The sequence below is a fragment of the Acomys minous genome, assembly GCF_964271855.1.
Source record: "Acomys minous genome assembly, chromosome: 3".
In the NCBI taxonomy this organism is placed as follows: Eukaryota; Metazoa; Chordata; class Mammalia; order Rodentia; family Muridae; genus Acomys; species Acomys minous.
This window is the reverse complement of record NC_140485.1, coordinates 35,292,897-35,314,068: the sequence shown is the minus strand read 5'-3', so window position 1 is coordinate 35,314,068 and position 21,172 is coordinate 35,292,897. Positions and strand designations below refer to the sequence as shown.

Genomic DNA, 21,172 nt, shown 5'->3' with positions numbered 1-21,172 from the left:
AATCATGAACTTTGAAGGTAAATGGATGTAGTTAGAAAAAAAATCATCCTGAGTAAAGACTCAGACCCAGAAAGACAAATATAGTATTTGCTTATATGTGGATATTAGCTGTGAAATCAGTGATTACCCAGCTTCAATCTATAGAACCACAGGGGTTCAGTTCAGAGTCAGGGAACAGATAGATCTTGTTAGGAAAGATAATAGTTATAGGTGGATGGGGTGTGGGGGAGGGGGCCTGGAATGGGAGGATCAAGTGGGGAGGGGGAGAGAAGAAATGGATGAGGGAAGGAATATGGAGAGAGCCAAAATTAAGGGCCATTTGAGGGGTTGTATGGAAACCTAATGCAGTAGAAGTCTATAAAAATGAACGTGATTTAATAGAAATTGCCAATTAGTGGGGAAGACAGCCCCAACTGTCTATTTCTTGTCACCAATGAAGCTTCTACTACTGGGATTGGGCTGCATCTAGTTGAGTAGTTGGACAAAGGAATCCCCCAGGAATCCCCAATCAACCCAGGCTGTTGCTAAGACTCTAGGTTGCTTTCCACAAACTGACAGCAAGGCCCCATTGCTAAAGACAGTAACTAGTCACTGAACATGGACTGGTGCCTACATAGAGCCTTCCCCGCTATAGGCTGACATCTTTGGTACAGGAAGGTACTCTGCACACTAAAAGAAGAGTAACATAAAAAAGCAAGCCAGCCACAAACCCTTTGATCTACAGTGGTGTCCTGCCTGTAAGATATGCTAGGGCAATGGTGGCGAGAAGCTTGCAGGAGGAACCAACTGATATCTGATTTGACTTAAGCCCACTTTCAGGGACCTAGGGTAAAACCAAATACTGCTGTTCTTTAAAAAAAAATGTAGCAATAAAATGGCTCCTGACAACGTTCTGCCATACTCAGAGATCAGTACCTTGTTCGTCCATCATCAGAGAAGCTTTCTCTTGCAGCAGATGGGAACAAATATAGAGACCCACAGCCAGGCATTAGGCAGAGAGTGAGAGACCATAGAACACTCAGCCCTAAACAGGATGATCCCTTCAAATATGTCCCCTCTGGGTTCAGGGAACTGTGTGGAAGAGGGGGAAGAAAGAATGTAAGAGCCACAATGGACAGAGGACATCAAGAAAACTCTAAAAAAAAAACATGATTGGAGCTCATACGAACTCACAAATATTGAGGCACCATGTACAGGGCCTTCCCGGGTCTGCATCAGGTCCTCTGCATATATATTGTGGCTTCCAGTTTAGTGTTTTTATGGGATTCCTGGGTGTGCTAATGAGTGGGTTTCTGGTTCATATGCCTTCTCTTAGCATCTTTTCTTTTTGTTTATTTTTTTAAGATTTATTTATTTTATATACAATGTTCTGCCTGCATGTATACCTGCACACCAGAAGAAGGCATGAGATCGCATTATAGATGGTTGTGAGCCATCATGTGGTTGCTGGGAATTGAACTCAGGACCTCTGAAAGAGCAGTCAGTGCTCTTAACCGCTGGACCATCTCTCCAGCCCCTTGTTTATTTGTTTTGTCTGAAACCAATGTGTTAGATTTTGTTTTATCTTATATTTTATATTATAAAAAATTTAAAAACAAATCATTGTTGAGATTTAAAAGAAAGAGAACGAATGAATGAAAGTTACATGTTCTTTTCCCCTGCTGTGAGATTGAGAGTTTACATTCTGGTCAAGTGCTACCCAAAAGCACGGTCAGTAGGTTAGCCACAACAAAGTATTGATAATCTCTTTTCAAAGGGAAGAAAAACAGTCCTTCAGTAGTGATGTCTGAAGTCCCTTGAGGTCTTCACATACAAAGTAAGTATCTGTGAGGTTTTAGGAAATGCAGACTTTTATAGCTTCTACATATAAAGGTTTTTAAAGCAAAGACTATTCAAGTTCCAGCTCTGCAACTTAATGGCTTTGCAGATTTTGGTTCCCATGGGTACAACTGAAGAATTACTAGTACCTATCTCATATCTCCATGGGAACGGAATACATGAGGCTTGAGAGACACTTAGCCTAGATCCTGGCTCTCATTAATGTTATTTTCCTTCTCCGTGTCCCCTTCCACCCCTTTAGCCAAATGTAAATCTACCAATTTTTATTAAGTCAGCTCAATCTTGATTTTGATTGTTCATCCTCAAATGGTACTCCCCTATCCTTTGAACAGTTCACTAACAAAAACCAAACTTGGCAATGCACAGTGGTGGTGGCAGTTGTCCTCGCTCTAATGGCATGTAGTGCAGGGGCTTCCAACTCATGGCCAGGGTTTCCCTCACTGGGATGCCCTGTTCTTCCTACCCCAGGGAGTGCCTTCTGCTTAATCAGTGTATGCATACAGCCAACAGCCTTTTGCAAAATTAGATTTCATAAAATTATACTAGATTAAGGCAAACAGGAATCTCTTTTGATTCCCATGGTAAAGATCAGAGTTTGTGAAGTATGAATAAACTTGTCTACCTGGGTACTCGAGAGATGGCTCAGCGATTAAGAGCAGTTCCTCTTCCAGAGGACCTGGGTTCAATTTCCAATGCCCACATAGCAGGTCACAACTGTAACTCCAGTCCCAGGAGATCCAACTGTCATACAAACCCAAGCAAAACACCAATGTACATAAAATAAAAATAAATAAATTATAAGAAAAAAGTCTCCCTGCATAATGACAAGTAGAAAGGGATCGGGTGTGCCTATGAAATGCTTACCTGTAAATTAGTCTCTTGCAGTATCCTGAATACTTAATCAGATAAGTAAGTCTAAAAGGATGTCTCTCTGAGGAGTTAAAAAGTCATGTGTGAGTGAGAACCCTTTTGAACCTGTGGCTTTGAGTTGACCTGCATTTTAAATACTACTGAACAATAAATACTGCTTTTCGGATGACATTTTGTTTCTCTTGGTTTTTTTTTTCCTTTAAAAATTGCCTGTCAGTGGGTGTTGGAGAGTGGCAAGAGATCTCTGTTGGGTATCTAGAAACTTGGATTTGAGTTGCACAGTTATTGTTCAGTACCCGTGATTAGGAGCAAGTCAGCGTGCTCAGTGGCCATACTGATGGCTATTTCCCTTGCTGGGTAGTTGGGGCTCACATAGCAGTTCAAGATGGACAACTTTTCTGTGAGTTTTGCACATCGTGTCACATAACCATGATCTATAAAAATGTACACTATATAACATATAAACACGTGCAATAGAAAGCAAGAAGGGCTTTCTTCCAATGGAGAAGCTTTCTGTCCTAAAATCCTGAGGTCCCTTCTCTTCTCAAGGGCTGCACTCTGTTGTAGGGCTTCAAATCTGAGAGTTTCTCCCTCGCCTGCCTGAAGTCTTGACCCTGTAAATATCTATCCTAGTCAAAGCTTTTCTTAAGAGTAAAACCCATCAGTGTGGAACCACAAATTTCTCTTAGCGTATACAGTAATTCTTTTTGACTGAAAGATCCCCTTGAGGTGAAGGGTAAGAACTACATGGAGTAAGCTGTCAAATCTAAAAGAAACTCTGTAGTTTGAAAAAGAAGGTATATTTCACCAGAATACACTACTTGCATATATATACACTTCTATGCACTGTTGCATGCTCAAAGATAAGTAAAGAAAAGAAAATAATTAAGAGACAAGAAATACTGAAATAGGGAGGCTTTTTGTAGTCTTCCAATGACTTTTTTTTCTTTTTTGTAATGACAATGATTTTATCATTTTCTTTTGTCTTCTTGCAGCATTGCAAGAAGGGGGCGCTAGAGCAGTATACACCGCAGAGGCAAAATTCCTGCTTTTGAAACTTCAATTTGATTGTAACATTACTATCTTTCCAAGCTAGGACTCACTGCACTGGGAAATGTGTACAACAGATAAAATATATACTAAGTTCCACTGTAGTTGGAGTGTGTCTAACTTGCTTTGTGAGAGGCTACATAGTCAGCCATTGTGGTAAATCCTTGAGCCTCCAATGAGTAAAAATCTCATAGCTACTTCCACTCTGCATCATGAAGAAAGCTTCAGCATGGATGGCATAGACTACAGAGATGATATGAAGTAGATAGTCACATGGATCCACTGATGTATAGAGAATGTCAGACCATATGTTCTCATGGAGATCACATGGAAAACTGATTTTTCACTTTTCTTTGTGTAATAAGACTTACGGGAGAGGAGGAGGAGGAGGAGCAAGGGCATAGAGAAGATTCACTGTGGGGTGTAAGAGGCTCTTCAAGGAATATTATAAAGCATATCTGGGTAACTGGGCAGGGTGGTTTCTGGGTCAGAAATAAATATGTAAATAAATAAGTAAGCACAGAAAAAAAAAAAGGAAAAATAAGACCCTGAAAATGAAGCCCTTCCCCTCCCTGCTTTGATAGCTCACAAATTTGGCTATTCACCAATTAAAATAATCCTGTTGAACAAAATTTGGCCTCCAATTTATTTGTGGTAGATACTTAACAGCATCATAAGACCCAACATGGACTGTGGGTGATTTCACAGTAGAAATGGAGCTAGGAAGACAGATATTTTGACTCTTGCATATAGACTGGTTTGGTGCAGCTCTACTTGTAATGCAAGGAAAGTCATAAAAATTGTGAGCTTTTTTGGAGGAAAGAAAATCCATTGAGATATGTAACATGTGTTTCCATGTGTATCACCATCTTCTCTCCTTTACTTAGCTATAGGCTTTTGGCACGAAATAAAACTTTTCGTGTCAGTGATGCCTCTTCCCCCATGTGTCCTGGTACTCATGCCTTCTCCTACTCATGAGTCCCACCTTTATCTGATGTCTCATATTTGTTTCCATCTCTCACTTGTTCCTTTGATATCCCCCATTGTCACTGCCCTCTTCTTTTCAACTTAAAAACATTCCCAGGTTTCTCATGTCCTAGGAAAATGGCATAAACATGGCAAACAAAGGACTTAGTACCTACTTCTTATATTTCCTTTTCCTCACCATTCTCTCTTACGCTCTACAGTACTATCCGGTGCAGTGTTTCTCTGCTGAAAAAAAACTACTTCCCAGTCTATAACCCCACCCCATTCCTTTCTTCTCAGTTTTCTTTCAGAATTTGATGTCCCCATCCCTCATTCTTGAATACCCGCCAGTCTCTCTACTCCAGTCTGCCCTGGCATTACTGCCAATAGTCTCCCTTGAATCTAGAGCTAAACACACTCCCCTGATCAAAACTCATCAGTGGCTTCATGAATAATTTTCCCATGAAGTTAGAATTAATTTCCAACCAACCTGAATTTAAATATTTCTGCAACAGGACATCTCTCTTGCTGTGGTTCAGGTTTTCTCCCTCTAAAGTCCCTGTGTTAGAAACTCAGTCACCAATGCAATTGTGTTTGTAAAGGGAGAAACAGGATGTATGCAGGTTGTGAAGGCAACCCCCCCCCAATAAACAAATAATGTTGTTATTTCTGGGAAAATGTGTTATATTAAATTTAATTTTCATTTTTAAAAGACTTGTTCATATGTATGTATATTTTGCCTACATGTCTGTATGCTCACCATATGCATGCATGTCTGATGCCCATGAAGGCCAGAGGAGGATATCAGATCCCTGGAACTGGAGTTAGGATGGTTGTGAGCCACCATTTGGGTGCTGGGAATAAAATCTGGGCCATTGGAAGAGTAGCATGTGCTCTTAACCACTGAACTATCTATCCAGCTCTGTGGGTTTGGTTTAGAAACGAGTTTAGCTACATTTGCTAAGGTCTTTCTACCTTTTGGATGAGGTGACACATCATAGGTGTTCATGCCATGCTTTTAGCTTTCCAGCCTCTGGAACTACATTTATGATCCTTCAAAATTGTTCAGCCTCTGCATTGTCTTCTTTGACTAATCTCTCTTGATAGATATCTAAGCAATAGTGACCTTTGTATGCATCAGCTGATTTTTCTGTCTAATATGATGTCCCCAATTCTTGACATCTTTGTCTATCAAAACCTTCCTTTTAGTTAGGGGATACTTGAAATGTTTTCTTCTGTCTGACAAATTATCCTAATCCTGCAAACTTTACGTGCTACAAACACGTTGAGCTCTTCTTGATTGGTTTTTGATATTTTATGGGTTGGGTCTCTCTCTGATTTCTATTCTAGTGTATAATTCTATAGATTAATGTATAATTCTAGTGATTTTTTTTATCACTCTTAGTCCTACTTTTACCGTGTATAAGTTAACAACAAAAACAAAACAACAAAATTGTCTTCAAATGAGAAAAAAATCCAGGAAGAAAATCCTTCATGGTTATATTTCCCATTTGAAAAATTACTCAAAGTGCAAAATAGTAGCACTGCACTGAATCCCAGCATTGGGCGAGGGAAGTAAATAGAAAGTGGACAGATAGCTATGATTTATCCAAGATCACAAGAGGGAGAATTCAAGCCATTTAGAATTGAATAAGCAACAGGAAGGAGCAATAACTGGTACGTGAAGAAAGGATCTATTGATGGAGCAGCAAGTGGTACCCAAGAGGAGGCGTGGTCGCTGTTAGAGGGCACACCCACAGCAAACTGCAGCCTAGGACGGAGCACACTGGCCTCTCTTAATTTCTCTCCACAATCTGCTATGATTGTTTCTCAAAGTCTAAACCCAGTAGAAATAAAACTGCAGGGGAACTTAGTAACTGAATCCATTAAAGTCAATTGTCTCTATTTCAATGATGTGAAGACTGGACCAGTGGAAAATTTAAAGTTCAATAATGGACATTACGGCGAATCAGTCTTTGCAATATTGGACCCAGATGGAGTCTCCGGTCGTGACTGTGCCAGTGACTAACCAAAGAAAGCTTTGAATTGGTCTTTTAGGGCCAAAATCAATTAGGGAATCTACAGTCAGCAGACAGCATGACCACAACTAATCCCTTGAACTTATTTTGGGCATTTTGTGAAATGTCCTATAAGCGTTGGATACCATCTCCGAAAAGGCAATCATTTCTCATTATGAGGAGGCACAACAGATATTTCCATCTGGGGTAGAATGATGTCATCTCCTTGCTATTGGGAAACAAGTCAGGGAGTAGATCACCCCACAATGTTGTCGCAGAGAAAATGTCAGCCTGGGAGTTAACAAGAGGGAATGGAAAGCACGAGACTCCCCAGGGAAGCAAAGTGCTTTGACACTGAGTACAACCAGAGAAAGCCACTGCATGGGCTGAATTAGGATGTATAATCGAATGTGTGGTTCCTGCAGAGCTGCTGTGTGTGAGTCAAAGCAGACTGAGGAAATGCTGCCTGAAATAGCTCAGCATAGAGGGTAGGGCTGGAGCACCGAACCCCACTCCACACCGTGTGTCTTTTTTTACCTTGCGTCTGGTTTCTCAAATGGAAACATCTGTGTGATGACTCAGCCCCGCTTTCTAATGGCTCCTCAGAGCTAGAGCTCCTCCTGTGCTTTCAAGCCTGCTTCTTGCTTGGTACCACAGAGGGTTCAGAATGTTCAGTTGTGCACACAGTTTCCTTCTCTGGGTGAAGACGTTTTTGTAGTTTCTTGGTCACAGATACTGCCTTAGGTAGGGCTTCTGTTGCTGTGTCACAAAGGCAGCTTGTGGAGAAGAGGGTTTATTTCCACTTACACTCTTCTGTCAGTGAGAGAAGTCAGCGCTAGAACTCAAGACAGCAGCTTGGAGTCGGGAACTGAAGCAGAAGCCATGGAGGAGTGCTGTTTATTGACTCGCTTATTTTAACATAGTGCAGCACCACTTGCCCAGGGTTGGCACCACCCACAGTGGCCTAGCTGGACCTTCCTGTATCAATCAGTAATCAAGAAAAGGCCTGGCTGGCCGACTCGACCGTAGGTCAGTCCTAAGGAAGCATTTTCTCAATTGAGAGTCCCCCTTCCCAAATAACTCTAGTTTGTGTTAAAGTTGACATCAAACCAAAACAGCTACAGATATGGGCCCCACAAACATAAAGATACTCAATATTAAGGTCTCAGGAAGGATGAAGATGTCATAATGGTATGGCACCATTATGTACCATTTTTTTAATAATGGTAGCTTCATATTTTATATTATATATTTATTGCTATAGAATACCATATCATAGTTTTCTAAGCCTTGATTTGAGTATTGTGATTGGGACTAACAGACTTTTAATCATGACATTTCCTCCATCTATAAAACAGAGATATACTAAGACCAGTACATAAAACACTTAGTCCCCTGGACTGCCATGTCTGATATCTTCAGGAAATAAATGAGTCTGTCTCTGTCTCTGTCTCTGTCTCTGTCTGTCTCTCTGCCTCTGTCTCTGTTTCTGTCTCTCTCTCTGTCTCTCTGTCTCTCTCCGTGTGTGTCTCTGTCTCTGTGTCTCTCTCTGTCTCTCTCTCTGTCTCTTTCTCTGTCTCTGTGTGTGTATGTGTGTGTGTGTCTGTCTGTCTGTCTGTCTGTCTCTCTCTGTCTCTCTCTGTCTCTGTCTCTCTCTCTCTTTCAGAAAGAAATTTCTACTCTTGGCTTCTTTTCTAAAATAGTATTTTTTATTAATTCATTGGGAATTTCATACAACATAGTTTGTTTATATTCACCTCTACTCCTCAGATCCACCCCCACTTTATGGTTTAAAGTAACTCCCTGACCCCAATTTTTGTTTCTCATATACTTCTCTCTGTGTGTAGGGCAATATCCTGGCCTTTGACCCTTAAGGATAACTGAAGGTATTCACTATCCATGGTTCCACAGCTAGGGGATGGGCTTATGACTTGATATTGTTCAGGCAACCATAACTGCTGTGAATTTATAAGTACAGCAGTCCTTTTTACTCTGGTACTTCCTGACCTTTGACCTCTGCCTCTTACAACATCCCTCCCCCTTCTATGGTGGTGCCTGAGCTTTGGAGAAGGAGTATGATACAGATGTCCCATTTATGTCTGAGCACTCCACGGACACTTATTGTTCTTTGTACTTTGTTGTGAGTTTCTGTGTTAGCCACTGTCTGCTGCACAAAGAACCTTCTCTGATGGGGTCTCAGAACAGCATTAATCAGTAAATAGATTTAAATTTAGATGGAAGTTTGATCCTATATCCATTTAGCAACATAATAGTAAGAGGTTCACTCCTGAAGCCTAGAAGCTTCCCATGGATTTGGGGGAGGGTATGCAATACCGGGCATGTATGTGTGTGGAACAAACCTTAAAAACCAATAAGAAAATGGTTACCCTCACAACACTTGTGCCCCTAGTATACCAAGGGGCATATTTTTCCACACTGGTTGTTATTACAGCTTTAGGACTGTACGGACTAGGACGATAATGACTTTTCCTTCATCAGACAATAGCATGTTCTTATCCTATAAAAATTATCAGCAGGGAGGAAGCCTCATTATTGGTCAGTACCAACTCTATTTTTCCATGTTCTATGACCAGCCTGTATGACGCCTTCATCAATAGGGTCTTACTGTCAAGGTCTGGTGGGAAACTAAACGAAATTTTATTTGGGGTGCCATGGTCTCTGAGACACCTGTGACTATCATCTTGAAGGAAGTTATCTTACATCTGGCAGTGGGCTCTTTATTTCACAATCTAGGATGTCTGGGGTTAACATAATCTCCTGTCCAGGTTACTCCAAGAAAACTCTTATAGGAATATATGTATGAATGTATAAAACCATAGATTTTCATATTGGCTTTTCAAACATCCTCTCCTTACTTAAATCCCATCTCCATTATTATACTTTTCCTTCATATTACCTGTGCCATCCTTAATTTTTAAATCAGAATATCCACTGGGTTTCCCTTTATAGACAAAGGCAGATTTTACTTTCTGACTCAATGAATTTCTGTTGTTCTTTTTCTCACCTTTATGATTTAAAGGATAATATCAGGGTACCTCATGTAGTCTGACCTGCTGACACCATCCAGTGAATGTTAGAAGATATGGGGCATTGATGAAAAAATTGTTGCATCCCATTGACATAACAAAGGGAGTCTTCTCTTTATTAATAGAAGCAGTAGAGGGAGAGCAGAGTTATCCACAAATCAATGTGGGAAGACAGACTTGGCCTTTAAACTTGCATCTTCTTGGAGGAATCCTCATAGGCAAATTCCTTATGTCTCCAGCCTTCGGTTTTTTCATCTGTAAAATGGTGCCGTGCTGATTAAATGAGATGATAATGTCAAAGTATAAGTGTGTATAAGTCTTCCTGGGAAAGAGGCACTAGGCAGTCCTAGTTCTACTTGAAATTACGACATGAACTGTAAACTGCTACTAGAAAAGGATTCTGAAAAGTCTGCAGTGTGCCTCCCTCCCTTACAACAGACACTCTTATCATCCTGGGAAGCCATTAAGCTACGCTGAGCTGGAGGAGGATACTTGAAGGCAGAGGAGGGAAGCTTGTCTTTCCATAATTCACGATGGCACTTGTGGTACTTCCCTTCGGCTTGTCTGAGAATTCATAAATGGAACTCTGAATTCTGAGTGCTCAGTATCGTGCACCGCAGACACACACCACTCTTCGTAACTGCTGTAAATCACAGACTGAAGGATTACCTCTCAAACGAATTCTTGGATATGTTCACAGAGTTTGTGCCAGTAATTATCAAGTATCCACACACACACACACACACACGTTTAGGAAGTACTAACAGCAAGCACTTTACAACGATTTTTAAAGATATGATAAGTGAAAGAGAGCAGACTGCATGTAACTGTGAAAAAGGCAAGGCCTGCGACTTCTCATCTCTTTTGTGCATCTTCTCCTTGTTCCCTGATGACCCTTTGACTCAGTGAAGAAGAAATAATAGTATCTGTGAATATGTACTTAATCTATAAGAACTCCTCCTCCTAGGAAATAGGCTTTTCAAACAAGCACGCATATTCTTATTTGGAATTGTATAACTCCTCCCAACTCTTCTGTCTTGATCAGATGACCCCCCATCCACCCCCTCCCCATGCACCCCCACCTCATTTTGTCACGTAGCTTCGTGTGTTTTCCTGAAGGAGTTTGCATTACAAATTCTTCCTCCTTTCTGAATTCAAAATGTACTTTTATATAACATTTTTTTCTACTTTAAAATCAGTTAAGGAAAAAAAAAAACAACTTGGGGAAAGTAAATTACAAACTATATCAGATGGTTATTTTGTTATTCCTAGGGGAATGTTCTTTAAGTGAGAGCAACTTGAAGACTGGGTGGGATAGTAACTTTAAAAATGACAGTTACAGTGTAGCATTCTAAGGTCCATATTTGTTTGTGGGGGTGTTAGTTATGAAGACATTTTTTGAGACCCTTTCAGATTACATAAGGAAGAACCCACCTTTGCCCTCACATGGCATTTCCAACCACCTCTATGATCAAGTCTTTAGAAATATCTAAGGACTAGCAGTATTTTTTTCTTCCTTTTTACTTGGCTTCAGATAGTCAACAGATAGAAAGGGAAAACATTACAACACAAAACCAAGCTGGGCATGATACTGCACACCTCTAATCTCAGCGTTTGGGAGGCAGAGGCAGAGGCAGGAGGGTCATGTCAAGCTTATATATAACAACTTGTCTCACAAGTTCAAATCCAGCCTAGTCTACATAGTAAGTTCCATACCAGCCAAGGCTACATAGAAAGCCCTGTCTCAAAACAAACAAAAATTTAACTAAGCTTCCCGAGTTACTTAATTTTAAACTTTTAGAGGTAAGACTTCATATTTTTTGTAGAAGGCATTTCAATAGAACTCTTCAAAGAGTCTGGCAGGCCTGAAGCTTCACCCCACTTCAGCTGTCTGGTCTGATGCTTTTACTTCACACTGTGCTTTAGTGTAAGAGAATCTTAGAAGCTTCTCATCTTTGAAAATAATATCCCAAACATGAGTCACTGAAACAACTATCATTTCTAAGGTTCTCGAAGTCCTGTCCTCCCCAATTTCCTGGAAGTTTCGATAGCTGGTTTTTTTCCCCCGAGACAGGGTTTCTCTGTGTATCTTTGGCTGTCCTGGACTCGCCTTGTAGACCAGGCTGGCCTGGAACTCACAGTGATCTGCCTGCCTCTGCCTCCCGAGTGCTGAGATTAAAGGCGTAAGCCACCACCGCCCGGCTCTTGATAGCTGTTTTACAGAAGAATAGAAACTGTGGCCTGAAGAGGCAGACAGATTGACTCTGGACTGCACAGTGGGTTCCCAAGCAGAGAAAAGCAACGTGTTGCCTGGGACTAAAGTGAGAGCCCTTACCCATCTCCTGGCTATAGAAAAGCCTCCTGATCTAAGTGGGTAAGAGCCTAAGAAGCTGCATCCAGGCTCCTGGCCAGAAAGGATCAGTGTGGTTACACCCTGATTGATGTCGACCTGTGATGTGTACACTCTGTTAGACAAGCTGCTTTCTTCCTGTTTTTCTCTAACAGGCAGCCTCATTGCGGGAGAGGACTGTCAGCTGCCTAGCCACCATCACATGCCTCCCCACTGGAGCTGACCACAGACCAGCATCTCCACGGCATGAATAATTAGGTAGGCATAATGGAAGGCACTTACTGCACCCTCCAGTTGCATAACCCCATCACCGAACTCTGCTATATCAGCTTCTATCTTCCGAAGGGGGAAGTCAGAGGATTTTCATACAAGGGCACCGTAACTCTAGACAGATCCAATAATGCTTATCACAACTGCTACCAAGTCAGGGAGGGGCCAGACATCACCAGCCTCAGCCAGCAGCCGAACGAACATCCAGGCGACATATTTTTCAAACAGACTCCCACAAAAGACATTCTGACAGAGCTATACAAGCTCACAGCAGAGAGAGAGAGGCTGCTGGACAGTCTGCTCAGGTCAGACCACATCCTGAGCGTTTCGATGGGGAGCCAGGAGGGGAAGTTGCAGGAGATGTCAGTGAACCTTGCCTCGGAGGAGGACTGCTTACAGAGGGCTGGCAACTGGAGCAGAGAGCTCCCTGTGAGCTCTCTCATTAGGAGGGGCACCCAAGGGAGCAAAAAGCCCCGGAGGTCTGGCAGGAGGAGAGAGAGCCCGGAGGAGCTCCGGCAGAAGAGAAACAGGAGGAAAGGGCGTGGCTGGCAGGAGTCAGCTCCTCAGATGGGGAAGGACCAGGTCTGTTCCAGCAGCTCCCTTTCCTCTTCTCGAGCTAGGCCTAATCTCCGGCTCCTAGAAGAAAGAGGCAATTTAGTTCCCCAGGGAACACTTACCTCTTCCCTCCGGAGGAGAGAGAGCTGCCCTGCCAACATCCTCAGAACATCAGATGCAGACCTGGGCTTCGGAAACTCTGGAAGGACCTCAGAGGACACTGATCTTGAAGGACCTCTGTCCCCTGACAGCAGCCCCACTGAGGTAGGAGGTGCTGGCGTTGGAGGGCAGCTCAGGAGTCCTCATGAGCAGGAGCCCCCACAACCAACTTTGCCTAAAAGCCACGAGAAACATCCAAGGGCCGAGAGATGGGGCGGCGGGACTCGGAAGTCAAAATCATTGGAGCGGACTTGCAGGAAGAAACCTGTTTCCAAAGTAGTGGCCAAGGTCCAGGAACTGTCTGCTCCAGTGCAAAGAGTAGTTAGAGCGCATCCCGATGGCGAGGGAAGGGATGCCTTTTGCCCACCGACCCAAACTGAATATCTCCCAAAAGCTGACTTCCTAGCCCTTCCAAGAGCTGGGGCTGAGCCTCACAGTCGCAGGAGGCTGGGGGAAGAGCAGCGAGCGGTCAAGTCATTGCAGCCCTCAGCCACAGAGAGAGCCTCCATTACCAGGGAACCAGCCAGCACCGAGGGGGCTGTGAACAAGGTTCTCCGGAAAGTGATAGAGAGCGAGAAGTTAGATGAAGCCACTGAGGGGAAAAGGTTGGGCTTCTCCCTCAACACAAAGGCCACCCACGCTTTGCCAGAAACTGGAAGCCAAACGAAGGCCAAGCTACCCCGGAGTGGCCATAAATTCTTGCTTCTGGATCTACCCCCCACTGTAGGTCCTGATTCCCCACAACCCAAGTGCAGTGAGAAGAAGCCATCCCCCCAAGCACCAACAGCTCTCGGCATGGTACTTAATAATTCATTGCCTCAGTCCAGCGCACACAAACGGCTGTCACCTGTTCCCTCGCCTCTGTCTCCAAGGTGCCCCAGCCCACAGCAGCACCACAGGATTCTTCTGCTCCCTCCACTGCCTAGCGAGGGAGAAGCTGTTTTTAATGACTGCCCTAGTAGGAAGAACGGTGTCTCCTCTGGGTTCCCCTCTGCCGACACCTTGGAGCCATCCTCTTCTACGAAGGTCACGGAGACCAAAGGAACCAGCCCAACTAACCTCAGAGCGAGCCAGAGCTGGCTGCTATCTGAGGAACCTTCAGAGAAAAGCTTGGGGCCGGAGAAGACCACAGCTCCACCCCTGCACCAGGCGCCACCAGGTTAGTCTCGTTTTTTAAGCTGTTTAGATCTGTGCTTGGGAGATTCGACAGCTATCGATCTACTTCTGCTGTTAGAGACTGGCTGGTTAACATTGGATGGATACTCCTAGAGGGCACCGTTCACGTGGCAACAAGAAATGAGATTTGCATCTGTGATGTGGTAATGGTGTGATGCTGTTGCCCCAAAGAGCTAAGACTGAAATTGTTCCCAGAAGCATTACTTTATATGAGCTTTGAGGTTTATTTACTTACTCGTTTGTTTATTTATTATTTATTTATTTATTCATTTACTTGTGGCACATAAAGTTGCCTCCAAGATTGCTTAACACTGAGACTCAGAAGGGAACAAGCAGAGAAGCAGCAGCTTGTCTCTGCCTTTGATGTTAGCACTGAGTAATTGGCCCATTGACCTAAATTCTACCAGTGATGCTGCTGATGTCATTCTAGGGAGTCTCTAAGCAGAAGCACAAAAGCACACTGTTTTTACTCATCTGTCTATAGATACTCAGGGTTTTTGCTTGTTTGTTTTATTTTTCTATAAACATATTTTTAAGTGCCATGATTTATGACAAAAATACTTTTTTTAACCTGAAAGGAAGCATTAAATCTAATGTGAAGATATGTGGGTGCATGGTGTGCTTGTCTGTGCCCAGTTGGAGGGCTGGCGTAATAGGATCATCACTTTAAGGCTAGCTTCAGCTACAAAGAGCGTTTAAGGCCAGCCTGAGCTATGAAGAGAATTTAAGGCCTATAGGACTTGATGAAACCCTAGTTCTGAAAACAAAACACAAATTTTGTTTTGGAAAAGGAAACTTGTTTTGTGTTTTCTTTTGTTCTCTTTTTATTTAGTCACTCAAACAGCTGTTGAATGTTAAATGTGTTTTATTTATGCATTACCGCTGTGACTAGGATAACAAAACCATTTCTCACACATAAGGTACTAAGGAGCTCCTCTGACTTGTATGCTTGATGCAATTTAAATTTTTACATGAAAATAGTTTTGAGTGTTCAATCAGGGGTCCTAGTCCTATATCCTTTCCCTAAGCCAGTGCGCTGATTGGGGGTTTGTATGCCATTGTGCCGGCAATTGGTTCTTCGGCAGCATATGGTCAGCGTCTTAGGCTAGAAAGTAACTTGTAATATGATCTCTTAGAGGGTACTGGAATTTTATTTGTAGAAAACTCATGTGAAATTTTGAGATAATGGCATTGATCTAGGAAATAAGAGTTGTCAAAAGCTTTCTCTTGAACTTGTGACATTTTATAAGTTTCTCTAAATCCCTGATGCAGGGAGGTTTTTTTTTTTTTAAAGAAATGCAATAACTACTTTTCCATCTTGCTTATTCAATATGTCCATCTTTGTTTGGCAAAGACTTGTCACTTTCTGCCTCAGTAGAAAAGTCATAGAATGGTTAAGGTTCATATCACGTACTGCAGAACTCTAATAATGAAAATACTTTCTGAGCACAGATGCTGGCAACTTGGGATCAGTTGGCAAGCAAGCTCAGTGGAATTAGATGTGTGGGAAGACCTATCTCAATTGTGGTTGGGATCATGCCCTTGGCAGGGACTACTGGACCATATAAAAAGGAGAGAGTGAGGTGACAAGCAGCATATCCGTTGCTCTCTGCTTCTGGATTGTGGATGCAGTGTGACCAACAGCTTCAAGTTCTTGCTGCTTTGGCTGTCCTACCATGATGAACTTAGCACCGAAGTGAACCTTTCTCTCCTAAGTTGCTTTTGTCATGGCGTTTTATCACAGCAACAGAAAAAGAAACTAAGATTTAGAAATTACATCAAATTCTAGGGTTCTATGCACTCCTCACCCCAAATCTCCACATTGAATATATTTGGTATTTTGTAAGACCTCTGTCCCTTAATTTATTATAGTTTCTTATGCTATAAAAAGCCCGCATCCTTTTATAAGCTAATAAGGATTAAGCTTGGTTGCCTGTAAGCAAGTAGGAAGGCGGTCAGTTTCACAGCAACTGGCTGTGAACCCACCGAGGGGCAAGTTGGATGCTCCATGTGGCTTCTCTATGCAGTTGTTCCTGAACACTCTTTCCACTTTGGCTCACTCTTCCCCTGAGATCTTAAGTAGCACTGTTAGGAGGCAATTATCAAAATCACAGAGACTTTCTGCCATGGAGGCCTCGTATGCAACCAGCATTAAATAAGAAGTAAGAAAGCCGGAGAAGAGCCAGAGTGGGAGAGGCCTTGGCTTCTGTAGTAAATAGTATCTCTTACGTTTTGTCCTGTCTTACTGGCTCCTTCTTGAGAGGCATGGAGCAGGAGAGAGTTCAAAAAGCATCTTTGATGTAATGGTGCATCTTTTTGTCCCTTTCTTCTTTTTACTTTCCATCCTATAGCCAGAGTCCTTGTCATTTTTTTAGTTACCTCTGTAGCCAGTGGGTTCAGCCAGGAAGAATATCCTTTCTGGCTACTTCTCTCTTGCTTTTCCCATTTCCTCCCCCCTCAGTCTCAGCAGAGGCCTCAGACAGTAGCAGCCAGATGCTCAAAAGTAACTCGTTTACCGTCTCCCTAGAGTGGTCCTTCATCCGAAGCCAACTCCCCACCTTTCCCCCAAGTTAGCTATTAGCTGGATGGAGTTTATGGTCCGTGGACACGTGTTTCCTGTGGAAATAACAACTAGGGTTTTCACTGAACTGACGAGAGTAAGATGGTTGAACGCACTCATTAATTACTCAAGTGAGAGATGAACTCCTTGGGGTTTAGTGTTTGGGTTATTTTCAGGTTTCCTGTTTTCTTTTTCTTTTTTTAATATCTACAAAATACCTGTTTCTATTTGGAAGACTCTAGAGTTACAAACAAGTAGTTAGTTCTGAGTAGAGAGTGGAATCCACATCTTAGAATACCAAGCATTTAAATCCAGCATCATTTCCACTGTGCAGACCATACCATGAAGGCATCACAAAGGCCATACAACCATCTCCTGCTGGCTTTATACATTTTCTAACGCTCTGTTCCATGCACTGCGTACGGGAATTTCTTACACGCTGACAATATGATGAGGCAGAGTGTATTCTAAATATGAAAAGTGTCTATGGACCCATGTGACCACTTTACAGTGGCTTCACAGGACCTTACTCCTGATGATGGAAGTAATGACATGCTACCTAGCCTATGAGAAATGCATTTCCTTAAATTAACTTGGAGGGATTTTTAATTGTGCTAACCTACATAACAGTGTTTGGGGGCACTCAGCATAGAGATTATTTCCTGTTTTCCTGGTTTCATTTATCTTTGACCAAAAATAAACCCCTTTCATGACACAAGCATCACATGACAATTGGTGCGCCACACTGAGGGAATATCTACTCTTTCTTGTGCTGCTCAGCACACTTACTGTTTTTGTTCTTTGGAGTTAGTGAGGCATGTTGGGAGCACATGCCTCAGGCGGAGAGTTTCTTGATCTTGAAAATCATTTGACCAATTCTTGTGCTCATAAAAGATGTAACTAATGCCACCGTATTTGGAGTTAAGAGGCACTCATGTAAAAGAGTATATTATATCTAATTCTTCTGTTAAATCTTTGGTTTCCCTTTGGGTCTATATGATATGAGGTAAATGTGTTGTTTATAAATGTTGAGGTTTGATGTAATTTGACGAAATTTAATGAAGTCCCAAGTATTGGTAAATATAGACATATATTTAGCTAACTTCAGACAGTATGTAGTACACAGAAAGTTACCTGTAATTGTAAAGAGAGTATAGAGATTCCAGAAATTGCATATACCTTATTATATCTAGGATATAAAAAAGAATATAATAAATGAGTTAACAAGAGATATCAAAGAGCCATCATTAAAATTGTATATAAATGTGACCTAGTGATCTTACCTTAAGAACTCTCCTTAAATGAATGTATGCTCCTGTATGACTACATGCACGCAGGTATTTACTGCTGCAGTTTAAAATTTTATTATCACTATTCTGCCTGTTACTTGTGTGCCTGTGTGTGATGGAGACGGTGTACAGGCACGGAGGCAGGAGCATTGCTCTGTGGTGACAGTCCTTTGCTAGTACCTTGATTTCGGCTCCAGGGTTTGACTTTGGGTCATCACGCTTCCATGGCAAACACTGCACCTGCTGAGCATCTTTTTGACCCCATGGAAACTTTTCTGTTCTTAAAACATCTAGAAAAAAAGTGAACGTTCATCAATGGAGACATGTTTTAATAAATTATAACACATTTTTCCTCTGTAATACTGTGAAGCTATCTAGAGTATCAACATAGATTTCCAACAAGTTACAAAATAATATACAAAGTGTATTCTTGTAAAGCCACCATCTCTCCTTCCCCTATATAAATACATGTGTTTTGCACAGATTTGGCTGTCAGAGAAACAGGTGTAAAGATTGGCCAGGCTGTTGACAATGAAAGGGCAAGATGTGGAAACTGGGCGTGCCAGCATATTCGCTTTGCTACTTTGCGTATTTCTACAGTGTTTCTCTAGATGTGGGGTGCGTATAACTTTCATAATTTTGGTAGAATTATTTTAACCATTTCACTTATTATTTTTATCTGTGTATGCATTTGTGTGTGTGTAGGCATGTGCTCATGCCCATGCAGAGGCCGAAGAACAGCAAGCGTTATTCTCTGTTATTCTCCTCCGTATTCTCTTGAGACAAGGCTTCTCACTAACTCTGGAGCCAGGCTGGCATCCAGCAAGCCTCAGTGGTTCCCCCTGACTCCGCCCACTATAGTCCTGAGTGATAGGCACAAAAGCAGCCACTGGGGCATTGACTCAGAATCTCATGCTTACACAGCAAGCTGCTTCTCCAATGCCCACTTCTATTTATTCATTTTTTGATATATCAAAATTTATTTTGCACATTATTATTTTTTAAATTAAGGAAAAATTCCACACCAAAATTAGCCAGGCTCCCAAGGTATACATCTCAATGAATTTCTGTACAGTTAAAGTAGCCATTTGAAAGGGAATCTCTAGAGCTGCATATTGTGTTTTCATATTATCTCTATCTGATATATATTATATACTTATCCACCACCAAAAATAAAAACTCCATGACATCATTAGAACTAGAGAAACCATTAGCTTTATATTCTCTTTCATAACTCATATTTTTTGCCCACATTTAGTCTCTCTTCATCCCCTAACATTTCATCTTTTTTCTTTTTAACATGTTATAGTGCACCCACGTGTGCATATGTTTATGTACACTCTATCTTATTGGCTAGATTCTGCATATAAGGAGAACATGCCTCCTTTTCTGAGATTTTGTGTCCCTGCTTAATATTATACATTCTCAGTCCGTTCATTTCCCTGAAATTTTGTGCTTTTCTTTTTCTTTTTGCTTTTCTTTTTCTTTAGAGATGGATAAACATTCACGTGTGTGTGTGTGTGTGTGTGTGTGTGTGTGTGTGTGTGTGTGTATGTGTGTGTGCATACCAAATTTTCTTTTTTAAGGTTTATTTTATGTATACGAGTGTTTTGCTCATGAGTGTCTGTGTCCCCTGAGAGTGCTTGGTACCCATTGATGTCAGAAGAGGGTGTAAGATCCCCTGAAACTAGAGTTGTGTATGGTTGGGAGCCTCCATCCAGGTGCTGGGCATTGAATCAAGGTCCTCCATAGGAAGAACAAGGCTCCTAACTGCTGATCTCTCTCTCCAGCCATGTGTACCAAATTTTCACCATCCACTCATGTGTTGATGGACAACTAGATTGACTCCGGCTCTTTGCTGTAGTGAATAAAGCATCAATAAACACAGCATTTAAATATCTCAATGGTAGTGTATAGAGTTCTCTGAATACATGCCCAGGAGTAAAAGAAATTGGTCATACAGTAGTTCTAGTTTTAATTTTTGAGAAATCTTTAAACTGATTTCACAATGGCTATATTTACACCCCACTGAAAATGAATAAGGGTTTCTTTCTCTCCCCATCCTCTCTGTGGTCAGATTTATTGATGATAGCCATCGTAGCTGGGATGAGGTAGGATTTCAGCATAGTTTCAATTTGTTTTCTTCCCTAGGAATGTTGAACACTTTAAAAATAGTTATTGGCCATTTCTGTTTCTTTTTAATATGTGCCTATTCAGTTCATCTGCCTATTTGTCGATTGGCAGTTTTATTTCAGCGGCATCTAGTTTTTGCAGTTCTTTGTAAGTCCTAGGTATTTAGTTCCTTGCCTAAGCGTAGCTAGTAAAGGTCTTCTCCCGTTCCGGAGACTGTCTATGTGCTCGGCTGACTGTCCCCCTTCTTTCCTGCAGCCCCACCTGGTGATACTTAGGGCTACTTCCTGGGCTCTTGCTGTTGTATTTAAAAACTCTGTAGCTAACCCAGTGTCTCGAAGGCTAACCCCTGTGTTTCCTCGAAGAAAAGTGCAATTTTATTTCTTTAGAGAAAAGGATGAAATATGCTTTATTGAGTGTCATTTATGTATGGGGGGTAAGATTATAGTGGAACCATACTTTTCTATGTTTTCCTGTGCCTTCAAATGAAGCAGGAAACTAAGTAGTTAGTATACAGTTTTGTTTTGTTTTGTTTTGTTTAAGAAAAGAAGGTAAGTATCTGGAGTCATGAAGGCAAAGCTTAGGGGTATATTTGGTGTTAAAATTAGGTGAGAACAGAACAAAATCCAGAATCTAATCACGAAGGCAATGTAGAGGGGCTTTTGGATTCAACAGAGTTCTGACAGGAAACAGATACCTCCAGCTGCCCTTCCCCAAACTGGGGCAGGGTGACAAGGAATGGTGTGGTTTCTGGAGCAGTCAATGGCCTGGCCTGCCTTCCTAAAGTAACTAAGCCAAAGACCAAGTGTAAGGAAACCACCAAGCTTCTAGCTGTGGCCTGCACAACTAGCTCAGAGCACAGAAGGGTGAGGCGGACCCTGAGGAACAGACAG

General features: G+C 41.9%; 1 protein-coding gene across 3 annotated transcripts in view; it reads left to right on the top strand.

The window, feature by feature from the left end:
- FMN1 (formin 1) overlaps positions 1–21,172 on the top strand; it is a 367,926-nt gene that overhangs the window by 23,337 nt on the left and 323,417 nt on the right. For all 3 annotated transcript variants that reach the window (XM_084776574.1, XM_084776572.1, XM_084776573.1), the window contains one exon: positions 12,296–14,283. In XM_084776574.1, coding sequence (XP_084632700.1) covers positions 12,408–14,283 — 1,876 coding nt within the window. In that variant the 5' untranslated portion in view covers positions 12,296–12,407. The remainder of the gene's footprint in view (positions 1–12,295; positions 14,284–21,172) is intronic.